The sequence below is a fragment of the Staurois parvus genome, unplaced genomic scaffold, assembly GCF_062004578.1.
Source record: "Staurois parvus isolate SC_StPar_1 unplaced genomic scaffold, SC_StPar_1.0 ptg000636l, whole genome shotgun sequence".
Taxonomy (NCBI): Eukaryota; Metazoa; Chordata; class Amphibia; order Anura; family Ranidae; genus Staurois; species Staurois parvus.
Genome location: NW_028318432.1, coordinates 11,832,677 through 11,849,913, shown reverse-complemented (window position 1 = coordinate 11,849,913; position 17,237 = coordinate 11,832,677). Strand labels below are relative to the sequence as shown.

The window sequence follows — 17,237 nt, the reverse complement described above, 5'->3', positions numbered from 1 at the left end:
TCCGCAGTTCTCTGTGCGGGTAGTGCGGCTGCACGGATTTTCATGTGGATCCGCAGCGGCACCACCGGCACAGATGTGAACCTAGAGTTAATAATTATGCTACCAAAATTAGTGTGTGCTGTAAATTGCCTCCAACGTTGTTTCGGTTTCTTCTTACTGGAGGCTGCCAGTTTGGTGAAGCCCTGAGCAGCAGTTAAAGCAGAACTAAAAACCCTCCTATTCTTTTCAGCCAAGGAAGCTGCCATCCACTTGATCTGCAACTGCCATGGTGCTGCATATGTGATCAGTTATAACACCAGTCATTTGATGGTTTGACAGTTTGGTTGAGAACACAAGCAAATGTGACAGTTACATGCCTGGCATTACAGGAATGTAACCGTTTTTGAAACTGTTAAATCAATCTGTTTAGTTCCGCTTTAGACTATCAGCAGATCGGCCTCTGCAACTTCAGCACAGTGCCTAAAAATGGATTGCAACTGAGCTTGTGCAGAGCAGGGTGAGACAATGCATTACTGGATTTTAAACAGTATAGGGACTTATTTTTAATGTTTTATATAGCTATAACAGCAAAAAGGGACCAGCCTGAAGTAACCTAGCAAAATTTAATTTTCTGACTAAAGTTCCACTTTAAGACAGGAAAGTTTAAAATTCCAGAAGTGGAAACTTGCATAACAATTTAAAGTCAAACTTTAATCAGAAAATCAGGCCCTGCTAGATCACTCCAGGCTGGCCCCTTTTGCAGGTATAGCTATGTAAAAATTATTAAAATATAAAAAAAGTAGTGTCTATACTGTTTAAAATCTAGCAATACACTGTGTCACCCTGCTCTGCACATCATGCTCAGTTGCTTTATATTTTTAGGCACTGCTGAATTTGTAGAGGACGATCTGCTGACAGCCTTAAAGTGGAATTAAACCCTCCTATCCTTAACAGCCAAGGAAACTGCTTGTTTGATCTGCAACTGCCATGGTGCTGCACATGTGATCAGCCATTTGATGATTTGACAGTTCGGTTGAGAACATAAGCAAATTTGACAGCAATCACCCAGCATTCCAGGAAAGTAACCCTTTATGAAACCATTGAATCGATGGGTTTCGTTCCACTTTATGATTCACTGCTGTTCAGGGGCTCTGGTCTTCAGCAAAATGGCAGCCTTCAGGAAGAAGAATCAGGAGCAATGCTGAAGACAATGTACAGCGCACACTGATTTTGGTAGCATAATTATTAAAATTAATATATTTAGTATTAATGTGCAATGTATGTTCCTTGCTGAACAACTTTTTTTTTTTTATCAAGTTATGTGTAAAGTTCCGCTTTATGGAGGGTTGCTGCAAAGGCAGCGTTAGAGCAAACGTTCAATTTGTTTCACCCCTATAGGTTTTGTAAGTAAAAAATGTTACAAGATAAATCTAGCATAAAGATTTGCAAACCTGGTGTCAAGAATGTGGCAGGGACAAAGGTCAGACATTCACATAACCATAGCAAATTTATGAGCAACACAGTTCTAACAAATGGTGATTTTAGCTGCAAGCTTGAATGTTTTCTTTAATATATAGCACATGCAGTAGCTCTCAAGTGCTTTGTCAAGACACAATCATGTAAAACAGAAGAAAACATTATCCAAGCAACAAACCTTGGGGCAGCATGTCTCACATTAAACAGATCACTAATATGTTGTTAAAAAATGATGAATAACCTCTCAAGCACAAAGCTCAACTGCTGCAAACAAAATTTAAAAACAAATAGAGCTTAAAAGTCACCCGTAGCTGTGGCTTGCATTGCTTCTCTTCTGTAGTCTCGGTCTTTGGGGAAACTATTAACTGCCACTTTACTAGACTCCTTCTGGCGCTGTTCCCTGTGAAAGTAAGGGGTAAGCATGGAATGAGTTACATGTATTCAGCACTAGGAATAATACTTCATTAGGACAGTAAAGACAACACAAACCAAGATTTAAATGTCCCTGCAAGAGGAACTCACAGGACATTGGAGGAAATAAGCTTTTATTTGTTCCAAAATTATAATAGCAAAGCTGTCATTACCTTAAAACCAATATACCTGCTGCATACATGGATAGCCATCAACTACAAGTGCTGCACATACAGAACACCCTAAAACCCCAATGCTTTCTTATACAAAATGCCTACCGCAGTTTCTGAAGCCCGAACGCTGACCCTTCCACTCCCTCAATATTGCTTAGGAACATGGTCTACTAAAATAAAAGACCAGTAGTGCCGGGAGGGACAGACCACAGCTCTAAGTTTAAAGCAGAACTCCAGGTTAAGTTTTTTTACCATGCAATGGGGCAGGAGCCGAAAGGACCAGTCTTTTGCAGGAAAGATCAGTGGGTCAAGTGAGTATATGTCCGCTGTTCTCTCCCTATGAGCAGTTACCCCGCGCAGTGTGGGTGCAGCCCCACTGCACAGGCAAAATAACTTTTTGCCTGGAATTCTCCTTTAAGTACTGGTTATGTTTGCATAAAGGAATCCTGAGTTTCAACTTATTCAGGTGTCAGACTATCTTCAAACATTTCTTGGAACCTGCTTGCCATCTTTGCTACTAAAACTAGTTTTAGCTTTAAAGTGATGATGGGAATACCGAAAACAGAACTAAATCATGCTATCAGCTGTGGATGGTGCCATCCTAACCTCCATTTAGACCTGGAGATAGGCACATGATCAGCTATTACATGAATTATGCGAGAGGTTGAAAGTTCAGATGAGTTGCAAGTAAAAGCACATTGGAAAGCAGTTCAAAATCAATTCAATTGTATTTAATAAAATATCTTTAAGTCCACTAAACCATACAGTGTTTAAACAAACATCTTCAATAATGTGAAAAACATAATAGCAACTTTTCAATGTGGTGAAGTGCCTGCGCTTCACAACCTTCAAAAAAACACACCAGTAGCAGAACTCACTCACCAGATTTGACTCGCCACTAAAAATGGGCAAACAAAGAGTAAAACTGATCAAAAGTACAGGAAATCCTTGGTTCCTAGGATTCTCACTGGTTTGCTGGATGGACTAGAGATGTACTGATGCACCTCTATTGATTTGCACAGTATTTTCTGTTATAAAGTTTTTATATATTTATTGATGCATTGATTTAATGTACATATTTGCACATATTTGCTATGGTATGAATTTTTTTTTTGCATATTTAATTATAGGTAGTGCTATAAGTTGCACATAACGTTTAATATCATTCAGATATTAAATTCAGCAGCTTCATCAGCAGAGGCATGCTTACAATTTTGAGGAAACGGTTAGGCCCCTTTCACACTGACGGTCCGATCAGGTACACTTGTTTCTTCAGGCAGGCCAGATCAGACCATCCATAGCTTTCTGTGTCCAATGACACCCATTCCGATCCTGTACACTGAAAACAGATGGATGGCGATCCTTTCCCCATCCATCCAGCAGATTGGATGACAGTCGGGTGGAAACAGAGAGGCAAGTCATCTCCATCCACCTGCCCCATAGAAAACAACAGGCTGTGCCTGCATCAGCAGAGCAGACACAGATCTGTCATCTGCTTGCTCAGTGGAAATCAGCAGAGAGATCCCGGCTGATCAAGCGGATCCGCTGACTTGACCACCCCATCTGAAAGGGGCCTTAAAGAAGTACAGCCAAAGCTCTTTGGCTGTATTTCTCCTGTGGTTCACAGGAGTGCAGTTCGTTCTGCACTCCTCTAACCCTGTTGAGTGCGTTGAAACACGCTGTGGGCTGACATCACTCAGCCGGTCCAGGCTGGGGAAAGATCCTGACTCTAAAGTCGGGATCCACCCCAAAGTCTGGAGCAGCACCTGGCTTAGCCTAAGAGCCCGAGCCAGCTGCTCGCTCCCTCCCTTCACAGCCCAGTGCGTGTGGGAGGGGGGCAGAGTAAACAGCAGTGACCGACGATCACTACTCAGCTCAGAGCAGCTGAGAGAACTCAGCGATCATGAGATCGCCGTGTTCTGACAATTAAAGCAGGTGGGGTCCGATGCTGCATCAACCTAGGTAAGTATGACTTAAAAATAGCAATATCTAACACACAAAACTAATACACTGCAGCTAACCAACCCTTTGATGAGGTGTTGATCCTGCCAGTAAGTCTGTCAACTTCCTTTAGCAGACTAAGCTGTTCAGCACAAGTGGCAGGAGGTTTGAGACAAAGCACTTAACACTGACAGGAGTGATTCCAATGGTAAGCTTTTATTAGTTTTCTTAAAACAAAAGTGGAGTGTAACCATTCTAAAAAAGGAAGAAAGAACGAAAGAAAGAAAAAAACAAACAAAAAAAAATCCTAAATACAGCGACCTCAGCTAAGCAAAAGTAAACTGCAATATATTAAAAGATTTTTGTGGGTTTATATACACTTTAAATCATGGGTTTTTGGCCTTACTTCTCCTGAGGCTCACAGGAGTGCACCGTGTTACGCACTCCTGTGACCCACTTTAAAAAGTCGGTATCCACCTAGATTTCTGACCAGCACACCACTGAGAGACTGAGCCAGCCACTCCTACCCCCTCCACTGCCCGGTGCTCCAGTGGACCCTGGGGGAGGCAGAGCAGAAAACCCCAGTGGCCGACAGTTACCACATTCTGCTCAAAGAAGACCAAGAACTAGCAGTCTTTGACCACTCAGTTCTTCATCTTTGAGGTGGCGGGAGACAGATGCAGCATCGGACTGATAGATACTGCATCCATCTAGGTGAGGTTTTTTTTTCTGAACTTGATTGAAAAAAAAAAGTGGGAATTTTTTACTTAACTGTAAATTTCATATGAAAATACAGCACAGAAATTGTAGGCAAAGCATAGTTGTATGCTGCTACCGTAAAGTGACTGGACACTGGCAAAAGCTTTGCTGGGATTGGTGTAGTGCACCCTCATAACCCCACTCACTAGGATGTGGAACTCCAGTTTTCTAGCAAGCAATATGAACAGAGGAGAGGGACTAGTGCACTGCACTGTACTCCAAGATATAGAATTTACAAGCAAGTTAAAATTCTGATGATCTTAATCAAACAGTGGAGGACATTAAAAACAACAAGGGCCAACAGACTCTAAGCATTTGGGTGACAGCTTGAGGCACCCTGTGACCAAAGCTCACATCAATAAAGGTCTGAAAATCATACTTTGCAAGACCGCCACCTGGTCCTCTGCTCTCATCTTCTCCAACTTGTAAAACATATGCTTCATGCTGAAAACTAAAGAAAAAGACAGATTTGGTGGAACAAGGCCCTGATAGGAAGGGGAGGAACAATCCTCTTGATGCATAAGCTCTGGAAATGTGCAGCATGAGCCACTTGGCAATGGAGGAGGAGGAAGGAGGATGTTCCATCTGGGGACCTTCAGGAAAGACAAGGACTAGGTGTTTCTGAAAGAGGATGTTGCATCTAGGTAGATGCTGATCTGAACACATCCAGGAGTTGGAGTAAAATCTCCTTGGAGTGCTTTGGGGCCAGACAAATGAAAGAGGCGGGTCTGGGTCTCTGGAGCATCTTGTCTCTATGCAAGATAAGAAAAGGCTGTCAATTCAAGAGACATGTCCCACAGAGGTAATGACCACCAAAAAATGCCACCTTACTGGTGAGAACCCCCAAAGGGATATCCCAAATCGGATCAAAAGGGAGGTCCACGAACCAAAAGCACCAGATTCAGATCCCAGAGAGACAGTGTGAAGTAGGGGACTGACATGAACTCCTTGTACAAAGGTCTTGACAAGAGATTTTGAAGCCAGACATTTCTGGAATAGAATGAATAAAGTCAGAAACCTGTGCCTTTAGGAGTACTAAGAGCCAGATGCTGGACCAAGCCAGATTGGAAGGTGGCTAGGTGAAGGTAAGAATGTTCTGGAGGTTGAGCTGCCTGGCTGCGCACCAGCCAAAAGCATGCCTTACAGGTGTCATGGTAGATCCTATGAGTAGTTTTTATCACCTGAAGGTGGGAATGACAAAGTCAGAAACTGCCCCTATCTTGTAAGACCCGGGTTTCAACAGCCATGCCAACTGCAAATCAAAACGGAACAGAGGGCCTGGCCCAGATGCTGACCAATGTCCTGTTGCTGGAATATAGGCAGTCGGGGACATCAGCCAATTTTCTCTCCTTGCCTTCTCTGTGAATATGGCAGGTGGAAGTGCATCAGCCAGAAAGTGTATTGAGAGTACCTTAACACCCAAGCAGCAATGCTGAGTGGGAATCCTGTCAAATTTGAATAGTTTTTAATTCTACCTGCGTTCCACCTAGTAGATGCATTTAAAGAGGGGAATAACACGCTGAGTAAAAAAGCGCTCCACTTGGAAAAATAAGACATGCTCATAAATACCCTGGTCCATGTTGCAGGTCCTCAAGAACGAACTAAACTGAACCCATCACGTTTGGCACACACACCAAGGGTGACATAAGAATGCGGCCAACTACACTTGTTCCACCATATGCCAAGATGAGCACCGAATACAAGTCCAGTGCGCAAAGCAAACATTGCACACTCCTGCTGGGTTCTGGGTATGATTCCCAAGATTTACGTTGATGGTAATCAACCTGGAAACTGATAGTGAGCGCTGAGTCAATAAGCAGTTAAATCTTGATATAGATGTCAGTTGCAGTAGTTATCAGTGGGGTTACATGAGAATGTACCGGGGGTTCTTTGCTGCACATATGGAGGGCAGAGCACTTACTAGGCTGCAGAGAGTGCTAATCTCATGAATAATACGCCTTATAGAGTCCTGTGGAAGACCACTATCAAGAAACACTTTTTTAAAAATACAGCTGAGGTTTTCATGGAAGAGAGATTCTCTTAGGGCAAAGTGATGAGGCATCAAGGAATTAACAATTCCCACTGGCGTTAAACTTAAAACAAGTTTTGGAACAAGTAGAAGTGAATGTCATACATATGGCTGCAGCACTACTAGATCACAGACATTTGCTGCTGGTCACTAAAACTTGTACAGCTTGGCAGCTACTTTTACGGTTCCGAAAGCCAGCAATAAAGAGTAGTTTTCAGTTGTGCAGCAGCATAATGAACAGGCCTACTACTGTATACTGTAAAAAATTTTTTATAAGAATCAGTAAAGGCCAAGTTCACCTTTGGAACATGTTACATGCTACATCCTGAATATGGTGTAACATGTTCCAGCACCACCCCTCCTAAACCCCAGAGTTCTCCCTTCCCTGTGACAGCCACATCATTCACTCATAGAGATGTGTGAATAAATAAAGTCCCATCTTCCACCAGACTTCTTGTTCTTAATGGACTGATAAGCGCCTCATAGTCCATAAAAAAATTCCTCCAGCTCTCACAGAAAGCCCATACAGAGGTCCGGGCACAAAGCTGGATGACAAGTCTGCAGAAGCCTGACATTTGTACTTTTTTCTATAAAAATATCTGCATTTATTATTTTTTCATAAAAAGTGAACTTATCCTTTAAGCAGTAGCAGACAGACATGAAACAGGATACAACAGATGCAATAGCAATGTATAGATTATCTGATAAATGCAGACCTTTCCAGCCACTCTTTCGGTTTCTCCCATTGGGACACTTCTGTTCTGCAGTTATAATAGTATTTTTTGCCCGAGGAACTGATATGCTCAGACCAGTCATCTGCTGGATCATAAGCCTGCAAAGAATAAAAAGGTAAGCAAAACTCAATTATCCACAATTAGGTACTAATATATATATATATATATATATATATATATATATATATATATATATATATATATACACACACACATACATATACACACATACACACACACACTTCAAATTTCATCCTTTATCTTTGACAGCAAGAGCCTGTGCAAACCACACCACACTTCTGTTTTACAGCTTTTAGAGTTTGCTGTACCACAAAATAAGCGAGGAGCCTGCCTGGAGGAGCCACCAAAGAGAACTAAGGTCATTGTACTAAGCTCTTGCTCATACCAAGCCAAATCATTTCAGCACACTTTTCCATCTCTGTGCATCAAGGAGCACCCAGCAATTTATCTAGCACATTTTTTCAGAGATCCAGAATTTTTTGCTTGGTGAAAATAAATCACAGAGCATAGGGTCACAGAAGCAAGTACAAAAATATAGACCAACACTGACTGTGCAAGATTAGTTATGATGCTGACCTACACTCACTGAAAATAACAGCACGTGCTTAGCATAAAGGTGAATAAAAGTTGAACATCTTAACCCCTTCCTACCAAGCGTATGCCAATATGCGGTCCCACTGGACTAGGCTTTGTGCTGGGAGCGTGCCTGAGAGACCAGGGTATCACACAAACTATCGGGAGCCAGAAATAACGATTCAGGATCACCTGATCACTGTGATAACCTCTGATTGGCTATCATAGTGAGCTCCAAGGAGCAGGGCCCTCCTATCCCTCTTGTATTGAACTGTATTGTTGCTGTATTGTCTCCCTTTATATTGCACAAAGTAGTTATATGTATGGTTCTACTAACACATCTCAAAGTTGCAAAATTGTGTTTAGGCATTAACATTTGTTGTACCCTTAGGCACAAAGGGGTTAATATTATCTACTGATCCATCCATAAGGATAAACAGTTCTGTGACAATGCACAGCTTATTAACATAAAAAAAACAAAAAAAACACCATGTTTCAATTGTCAACAATATTGTCATGTATGGGTAAGCAATTAGTGACTCCAGTGGGTACTGGTTTATCTTGATATTTTCAATAAAATTCATCCCCTCAAGACACAGCTACCTACAGTATCTCACAGAAGTGAGTCCACCCCTCACAGTTTTGTAAATATTTTATTCTCTCTTTTCATGTGACAACACTGAAGAAATGACACTTTGCTACAATGTGACGTAGTGAGTGTACAGCTTGTATAACAGTGTAAATTTTCTGTTCCCTCAAAATAACTCAACACACAGCCATTAATGCCTAAACCGCTGGCAGCAAAAGTGAGTACACCCCTAAGTGACAATGTCCAAATTGGGCCCAAAATGTCAATATTTTGTGTGGCCACCATTATTTTCCAGCACTGCCTTAACCCTCTTGGGTATGGAGTTCACCAGAGCTTCACAGGTTGCCACTGGAGTCCTCTTCCACTCCTCCATGACAACATCACGGAGCTGGTGGATGTTGGAGACCTTGCGCTCTTCCACCTTCTGTTTGAGGATGCCCCACAGATGTTCAATAGGGTTTAGGTCTGCAGACATCCTTGGCCAGTCCATCACCTTTACCCTCAGCTTCTTTAGCAAGGCAGTGGTGGACTTGGAGGTGTGTTTGGGGTCGTTATGTTGGCATACTGCCCTGCGGCCCAGTCTCCGAAGGGAGGGGGATCATGCTCTGCTTCAGTATGTCACAGTACATATTGGCATTCATGGTTCCCTCAATGAACTGTAGCTCCCCAGTGCCGGCAGCACTCATGCAGCCCTAGACCATGACACTCCCACCACCATGCTGGACTGTAGGCAAGACTCGCTTGTCTTTGTACTCCTCACCTGGTTGCCGTCACACACACCTGACACCATCTGAACCAAATAGGTTTATCTAGGTCTCATCAGACCACAGGACATGGTTCCAGTAAACCATGTCCTTCGTATGCTTGTCTTCAGCAAACTGTTTGCGGGCTTTCTTGTGCATCATCTTTAGAAGAGGCTTCCTTCTTGGACGACAGACATGCAGACCAATTTGATGCAGTGTGCAGCGTATGGTCTGAGCATTGACAGGCTGACCCCCCACCCTTACAACCTCTGCGGCAATGCTGGCAGCACTCATACATCTATTTACCAAGCACAACCTCTGTATATGATGCTGAGCACGTGCACTCAACTTCTTTGGTCAACCATGGTGAGTCCTGTTCTGAGTGGAACCTGTCCTGTTAAACCGCTGTATGGTCCTGGCAACCATGCTCCAGCTCAGTTTCAGGGTCTTGGCAATCTTCTTATAGTCTAGGCCATCTTTATGTAGAGCAACAATTCTTTTTTTCAGATCCTCAGAGTTCTTTGCCATGAGGTGCCATGTTGAACTTCCAGTGACCAGTATGAGAGAGTGAGAGCGACAACACCTAATTTAACACCTGCTCCCCATTTACACCTGAGACCTTGTAACACCGAGTCACATGACACCGGAGAGGGAAAATGGCTAATTGGGCCCAATTTGGACATTTTTACTTAGGGGTGTACTCACTTTTGTTGCCAGCGGTTTAGACATTAATGGCTGAGTGTTGAGTTATTTTGTGGGGACAGCAAATTTACACTGTTATACAAGCTGTACACTCACTACGTCACATTGTAGCAAAGTGTCATTTCATCAGTGTTGTCACATGAAAAGGAATAAAATATTTACAAAAATGTGAGGGGTGTACTCACTTCTGTGAGACACTGTACATGACACTGCAGCCAATGTGTGGGATCTCAGCACTGAGCTGGCTTTAACTGACCAATCCTAAGCTTATAACAGAGAAAAAAAAAGGTGCAAAGATTGTCCTATTTTTGCTTGCTAGTCTGAAAACAAAGAGGTTATTAAAAGATACAAAAACATTTTTTTACAACAGAATACAACTTCCCAGTATGTAACTACGATCTAGCGTGTAATCAGAAGTGATGTAATTTAAGTGTCACCCCTCTCCTAGCCACGCCTAGCCACGATCCAAAAAGGGTTATAAAACGTCAAATTGCAATTTATCCTATTTCAGAACATTTTTCATATTACACGATATTTGTTCTCATTGCCTCTTTCTTTGAGTTAATTTTTTTCGTTTCCGATCATGTGCAGTCATGGTCCCTCGAATATTTTCATACAAATACTCTCATCACACGAAAATCGGTTGTTCTGTTATCAAACGAGAAGGATTTTCACTCGTTCCTCCAGAAACATTTGCCTGAACTGTCCTGATCAGATGTCGGAAGCTCTGTACTAATGATTAGATAATCGAACAATTGCTCCGAAAGCAGTTACTTTTGGCTGACTCTCTCATTGTGTGTACTAGGCATTACTCCTTTCTATAAACAACAGAAGGCAGAGTCTAGGAACAGAAGTGCTGCCTGTTTGCCTAGGCAATAGAGTAGGAACATTTCTTCTGCAAGTGCTATATCATTCAAAATTCGCTCACCTTACACAACTGAAAACCTAAAGTTGGCAGAGGCTTGGTCAGCTTTAAAATATCTAAAGCCAAAATGTTTTTCTTTTTTATTTTATCCGGTATAGTTGTGGTGCTCTGTAAAACAAAGAAAAAGTCTTCCAAAAAAGGGACAATTGTTCCAGCAACTACTGTCTAAAAAGAGGGTTTTACTCATGTGGAAAAGATACCCTCATGTTGCATCTCTGGGACAGGATGCGAAAACACAGCATTCCAAAATGACAAAAAGCACAAACACACACACGGTTTTCACTCATTCCTTATTTTATTTACAACATAAATTAGAAATCTGGCTATACATATATACTACACTGTAAAACAACACTTTCTGCTAATCATTTACAATTTACATTGCATACTGAAAATGCCACTTACAGAATCAGATGTCTTGCTTGGAGTAGAAGAATGTGAATTTGAGCTATGAAGAGCACTGTGGTTATGGGAATTTTCTTGCGGAGAAAAGCTGGTCCCTAGAAAATAATTTATTAAAAAAAAAAATAAAAGTTAAAACCAGGTAAAAATAAAATGTCAGGGAATAATTAGGCAGTGGAATCAAACTATTCACTATTTGTCTTTTTCTGAGAGCACTATCTATGCCAACGGTTTATCCAAAATAATATACAACTGTGCTGCCAGGAAAACATAGGAAAGAAACCAAAAAGTATATACCAAATATTACAGCTTACCAGTCATTAAATGTTGTGGCTGCATCAATTTTCTTTAGGCTTTTTCCCTTGGTTTTCAAGTAATCCAACCAGTAACATCCCCTTCTGTATTAGAGTGACCCCACTCTGGATGAAGGAGCACAAAAGATGGACAGCTGCATTGCGAGTCTGGGGGGAGCAGCCATAGATGGGTAGAATTTTGAATGAACATTCCAAGGAAAAGAATGTTCAAAGAAAATTTTTTTTTTTTGCACTCATCAGTGGGTCAAATCAATGTTTGTTTTTAACCACAGAGACAAGAAAATTCAAAGGAGCAGGATGAAAAATACCAGAACAAATTTCTAACAGAGTATGGTTTTCATAGCAAAACCAAATGTTAAAAGTAAATGAAATCTTTCTAAACAGAGGTTTGGAAATCTTTGAAAAAACTACTAAAAAGTGTTCCCCATACTACTTGTTACTCATGACAATCTACTTGTCCTGATAAAAAAATAAAAACATTTGAACCAAAAATATATTTAAATCTGAGGTGCTTTAATGAATGTCTGGAGCTTTTAAAAACAAAAAGGGGCTTTATGGCAACTTAACCGCTTTCTGACCACCCTATAGCAGAACTACTTCTAAAAGGGCAGAAGGGCTGCGCAAAATCACGTATATATACACGTGATTTTATATTTCCGGGTGGGGGGGCGCGCGCCGCCATTGGCGGCTACAGCGGTTGATCACCAGGTCCCAGCCGGAGATTCCCCACCATACCTGCAGAGAAACACTGATGAGGAGAGGTCTATATGTAAACAATACAGATCTCTCCCCTGTCAGCACCAGCATGCTGCTTTGTATTGCTCTGCATAGCAGAGCAATACAAAGCAGCACGCTTACACAGTAAAACACAGCACAGTTTGTAAAACAGCAGTTAACCCTTTGATTGCCCCAGATGTTAACCCCTTCGTGCCCAGTGCCATCAGTAGTGTCAGTAATAATCGCTGCATTAGTGTCGCTGGGGATCTCAGTGGCAGTCCAGCTGTAAATCGCTGCCATTACTAGTATAAAATAAATAATAAATTCCAATATCTATATGTTTATAGCGCAAAAAATAAATGCTCAGGCGATCAAATATCACCAAAAGAAAGCTCCATTTGTGAGGGAAAAAAAAAAGGGACAAATTTAATTTGGGTGCGGCGTTGCATGATCGCGCAATTGTCCGTTAAAGTAACACAGCAAAATGGCCTGGTCAGGAAGGGGGGGTATATCCTCTGGAGGGCAAGTGGTTAAAACTTTAATATTTTTAACATTGCACTGTTTATCTCCTTATCACCTCCTTGCCTGTCTCCAGCACCACGCTGCATTACATTTATTCCCACCCTCGATGGTGTCGATGGTGACCCGGAAGTCAGATGTGTCTGCTCTCCTCCCTCCCCTATAACAGCCGGCACCCTCTGAACTGGTCCCGGGTCCGCAGATGGGCAAGTGGAGCCTGGATGACATAATTCATTTAACATCCCTGTAAAAGACATTGTGAAGGTTTTGAGAAAGTTTTTACACATTTTCCCAAGACCTTTTCTAACAATTTTCGTTAAAAATGCTCTCCATCTACGGCCATATTTAGATGCACTAGCAGATTTGGATACACTAACACTGAAGTCAAACTACATAAGCAGTTACAGCAGCATTTTTTTCTTTTGGGATAAAGGTTTTACACAAATAAAAGCTGATCATTGTAAGCACCACTGTCAATGGTTTGTCTCATCCCTGTAACTGCTGCTTACTGGCAAGATCACCAAATGAAAATAACCGAAAGCTTAAAAAAAAAAAAAAAACACAGCCATCACAACCAGGAATTGGTAAGCTGCAATATAACAAATGTTATCTTTTGGGTTTAATACCAATAGTTACAATGCAGTATATACAAACATCTAATAGGGAATGCACTCTCAATAAGGTTAGATGGACATGTGTCAATAACAGATTATTACATTTGATTTTTTCTTTTTATCCACGATATACGCTCAGTATTGTAGAATTAGCTCTGTTCTCACCAGGCCTCCAAAAATTAGCTGAAACTCAGTTTGTTCTATTCCACAAATATCTAGTAATATGAGGTGGTCAGATTTAATAAATGGGGAAGGGAGGGTCCGTTTTAACCACCTCCTGCTCAGCCACTGCATATAAATTGGCTGGGCAGGAGCTTCCTGGACTCAGAAAGACCTACCCGTACGGCCTATGGTGACATTGTACTTCTGCATCTTATAATCAGAGACAGCTTGTGCTGCAAACAAATCCCATAACAGTACGTCACCAAAGCAACACTGCACTGTTCTGGTTCCCCATAACCGGAAATGCAAAAACGCGCGTGTGTGTGTGTGTGTGTGTGTGTGTGTGTATACACACACACACATATATATATATATATACATATATATATATACATACACATACATACACACACGTGATTTTGTGCACCTGTGCTGTCCTGTAGCAGTATTTCTGTGCATGCTTGTGGAATGGCGTCAAACTACGGTACTTAATCTCCATGGGTGACGCTTTAAAAATTTCTACAGGTTAGCAGTATAAAGTTACAGGAGGTCTGGTGCTAAAATTATTGCTCTTATGTTCGTGGCGATACCTCACTTGTGTATCATTATTATGGTTATTTTTTCACTTCACAATATGCACGTGTGATTTAATTATATGTATGTGTGTTCATGCACATACGTATATATACAGTTTTGTTTTTCTCATCTTTTGGGTGATTTTTTGATATTTTGATTATCAGTAAGCACGTATAGATTTATATTGTTATCATTATTGTCACATTTTTGATTTGAGATGTTGGATCCCACATTCACATAATTGTTTTGAATGTAGCGCAGCATTTTTATGTTTTACATTCACTTGTGTATGCATTCACACTATGCACTTTAAACTTTTTTTTTTATTATTACACTGTCCCTTTAAAAAAAAAAAAAAAAAAAAATCACTTTTATTCTGATCACAAGGAATGCAGTCATCTCTTTGATAGAAATAAGTAGTGACAGGTCCTCTTTATGAAGAGCTATGGGGTCAATAAGACTTTACATCTGTCCTCTACAATGTAAAGCATTAGAACAAAAAAAAAAAAAAAAAAAACAAGGCGCCGGAGCAGCAAGTGACATCGCTCCGATCCTCCGAGGGCATAGAGATGAGTGGAGGCCATCTTTCCTTCGCTGATCTCTATGCCCAGGGCTGGGATCGTTCGATAGTTTCTCAGGTAAGGCTGAGAACCAGTGAGCAGTGGTGGGTGGCGGCAGAGGCGGGGTTATTTTGGGCATCTGTATCGGTGCTTATTTTCATATTGGCCAAAGGCCAATAGCGATGTTTTCAGCTGAAATGTTTCAGCCACCGAAATTTTGGTGCATCCCTAGATACAATGTCTGGTATATGACCAGTCCAAACATGCAAAAAGGCTCAAACATGTGATATTCCAATACTTGGGAGGAGTAGCAGAATGCATTTTGGGGTAAAATTCTAAGTATGCCCATGCTGTGTGTGATAATGCCTTAATAAACTTGAGAACTTTGTGAAAAAGAAAAAAAAAAAAATTTCTCCACATTTCCCAAAAACTTGTGGCAAAATGTAATATTTTCCAAAGGACTCACTGTGCCTTTCAGAACATACTTTGAAGTGTTTGACATTTCCGTACTCTACTCAATACTAAATGTATGGTCCTGAAATACACTTTGAAAGCTACTTCATAGATTCATTTGGTTTACAACACTTCCGTTCCAAAATTCAATAGCTGTAGCACTCAGGTATTTTTGAAAATATGGAGGGTCCCCTACAAGCACATAGCTGATGTTACAAAAAAAAAAGTAAAGCCATACTTCTCATCCTTCTAAACCTCCCAAAATCCCAGCGAGGCTGGTCCTGCAACTCTGCATTCAATGCTGACACAACACATCTGAGCACAGAGCTGGTCACTTTACAAGCACCAGAATACGATGCAACTGATCACTAACTGTAGATGCACCAAAACAAATGACATTAAACTGATGCTTAAAACACAACTATTGATTATGTGTGAATTCAGGTTCTTAAACTGATTTTTTTTTTTTTTTTTTTAAACAGTAAGCAGGAAATGAGAATCATTCTGTCAAACAAGTCTCCAAGAATGTATTACTAAAATGCATGGAATCCATGGTATCTGCAAAAACCTGCAATACTACCAAGTTCAGACTTATGGGTGTCTAGCTTGTGATTGTAAATGCAGCCCACGGAAACCTGATCCCGCTTTTCATTTCAGTTGCACTACACAAACAGCTGGATCCTAATTATCTCATATTTATGGGTAACCCCATCTTCAGAGGATACCCATGGAAGTACATATAAATGTAATGTGCAACTATGGGCAAAATTAACCACTTGCCCTCCTGAGGATTTACCCCCCTTCCTGACCAGGCAATTTTTTACGTTATGGAGCTGCGTTACTTTAACTGACAACTGCGCAGTCAAGCAACGGCGCACCCAGATGAAATTTACGTACTTTTTCCCCATGAATTGAGCTTTCTTTAGGTGGTATTTGATCGCCTGTGCGCGTTTTACATTTTTTGCGCTATAAGCAAAAAAAACCAACAATTTTGAGAAAAAAAAAATAATTTTAGACTTTTTGATATTAAACATGTCCAGTAAAAAAATTTTCCTACTAGTAATGACGGTGATCAGCGACTTTTAGCGGGACTGCTACGGACATTCTGACACGGGGGCAAGGATCACCTGTCAGATGAAAGCATTCGGGCAGCTTTCACACAACCCACTACAGTGCCAATCTTCAGGCCTAAAATGATTATTTAAACTTGTGCAAAAAATGCAAACGCGGTCATACAACATTGTACCCAAAATAAAATGTTATTTTCTTCACACAACTAGAGCTTTCTTTTGGTGGTATTTAATCACCGCCGGGGTTTTTATTTTTTGCTAAATTAACAAAAAAAGACCGAAAATTTTGAAGAAAAAAAAAAAACACGTTTTTCTTTGTTTCTGTTATAAAAGTTTGCAAATAAATAATTGTTCTTCATAAATTTAGGCCAAGATGTATTCCGCTACATCTCTGGTGAAAATGCCCCAAATTAGGATGTATTTTTTAGTTTGTAGGAAAGTTATAGAGTTCACAAACTATGGTATAGATCTGAAAATTGATCAATCCTGAAGTACTGACAGCCAATCTAATTTCTTGAGGTCCAAGAATGTCAGAACAGTACAGATATCCCCCAAATGACCCCTTTTTGCAAAGTAGACAGTCCGACGTATTTCATAACAGGCATGGCAAGTTTTTTGAAGTTGTATTTTTGTCATAATTTTTCGAAAAATGAAAAAGTTAAAAAAATTAATTCACAATTTTTTTTTACATACTGTCACCAGTGGAGTACAGCGTCATCATATAACTGGCCTGTCGGTGATCAGGGACACCGACTGGTGACAGTATGAAAAAATATATATATTTTTTTTTTTTAC

General features: G+C 40.8%; 1 protein-coding gene across 4 annotated transcripts in view; it reads right to left on the bottom strand.

The window, feature by feature from the left end:
- The window catches only part of WAC (WW domain containing adaptor with coiled-coil), an 87,309-nt gene that overhangs the window by 42,719 nt on the left and 27,353 nt on the right, over positions 1 to 17,237 (bottom strand). For 3 of the 4 annotated variants that reach the window (XM_089693829.1, XM_089693833.1, XM_089693828.1), the window contains exons 4-7: positions 11,461 to 11,555; positions 11,059 to 11,163; positions 7,485 to 7,600; positions 1,761 to 1,855 (exon numbers count right to left, since the gene is read on the bottom strand). In XM_089693829.1, coding sequence (XP_089549955.1) covers positions 1,761 to 1,855; positions 7,485 to 7,600; positions 11,059 to 11,163; positions 11,461 to 11,555 — 411 coding nt within the window. The remainder of the gene's footprint in view (positions 1 to 1,760; positions 1,856 to 7,484; positions 7,601 to 11,058; positions 11,164 to 11,460; positions 11,556 to 17,237) is intronic. The other variant, XM_089693830.1, reaches the window with a different exon arrangement.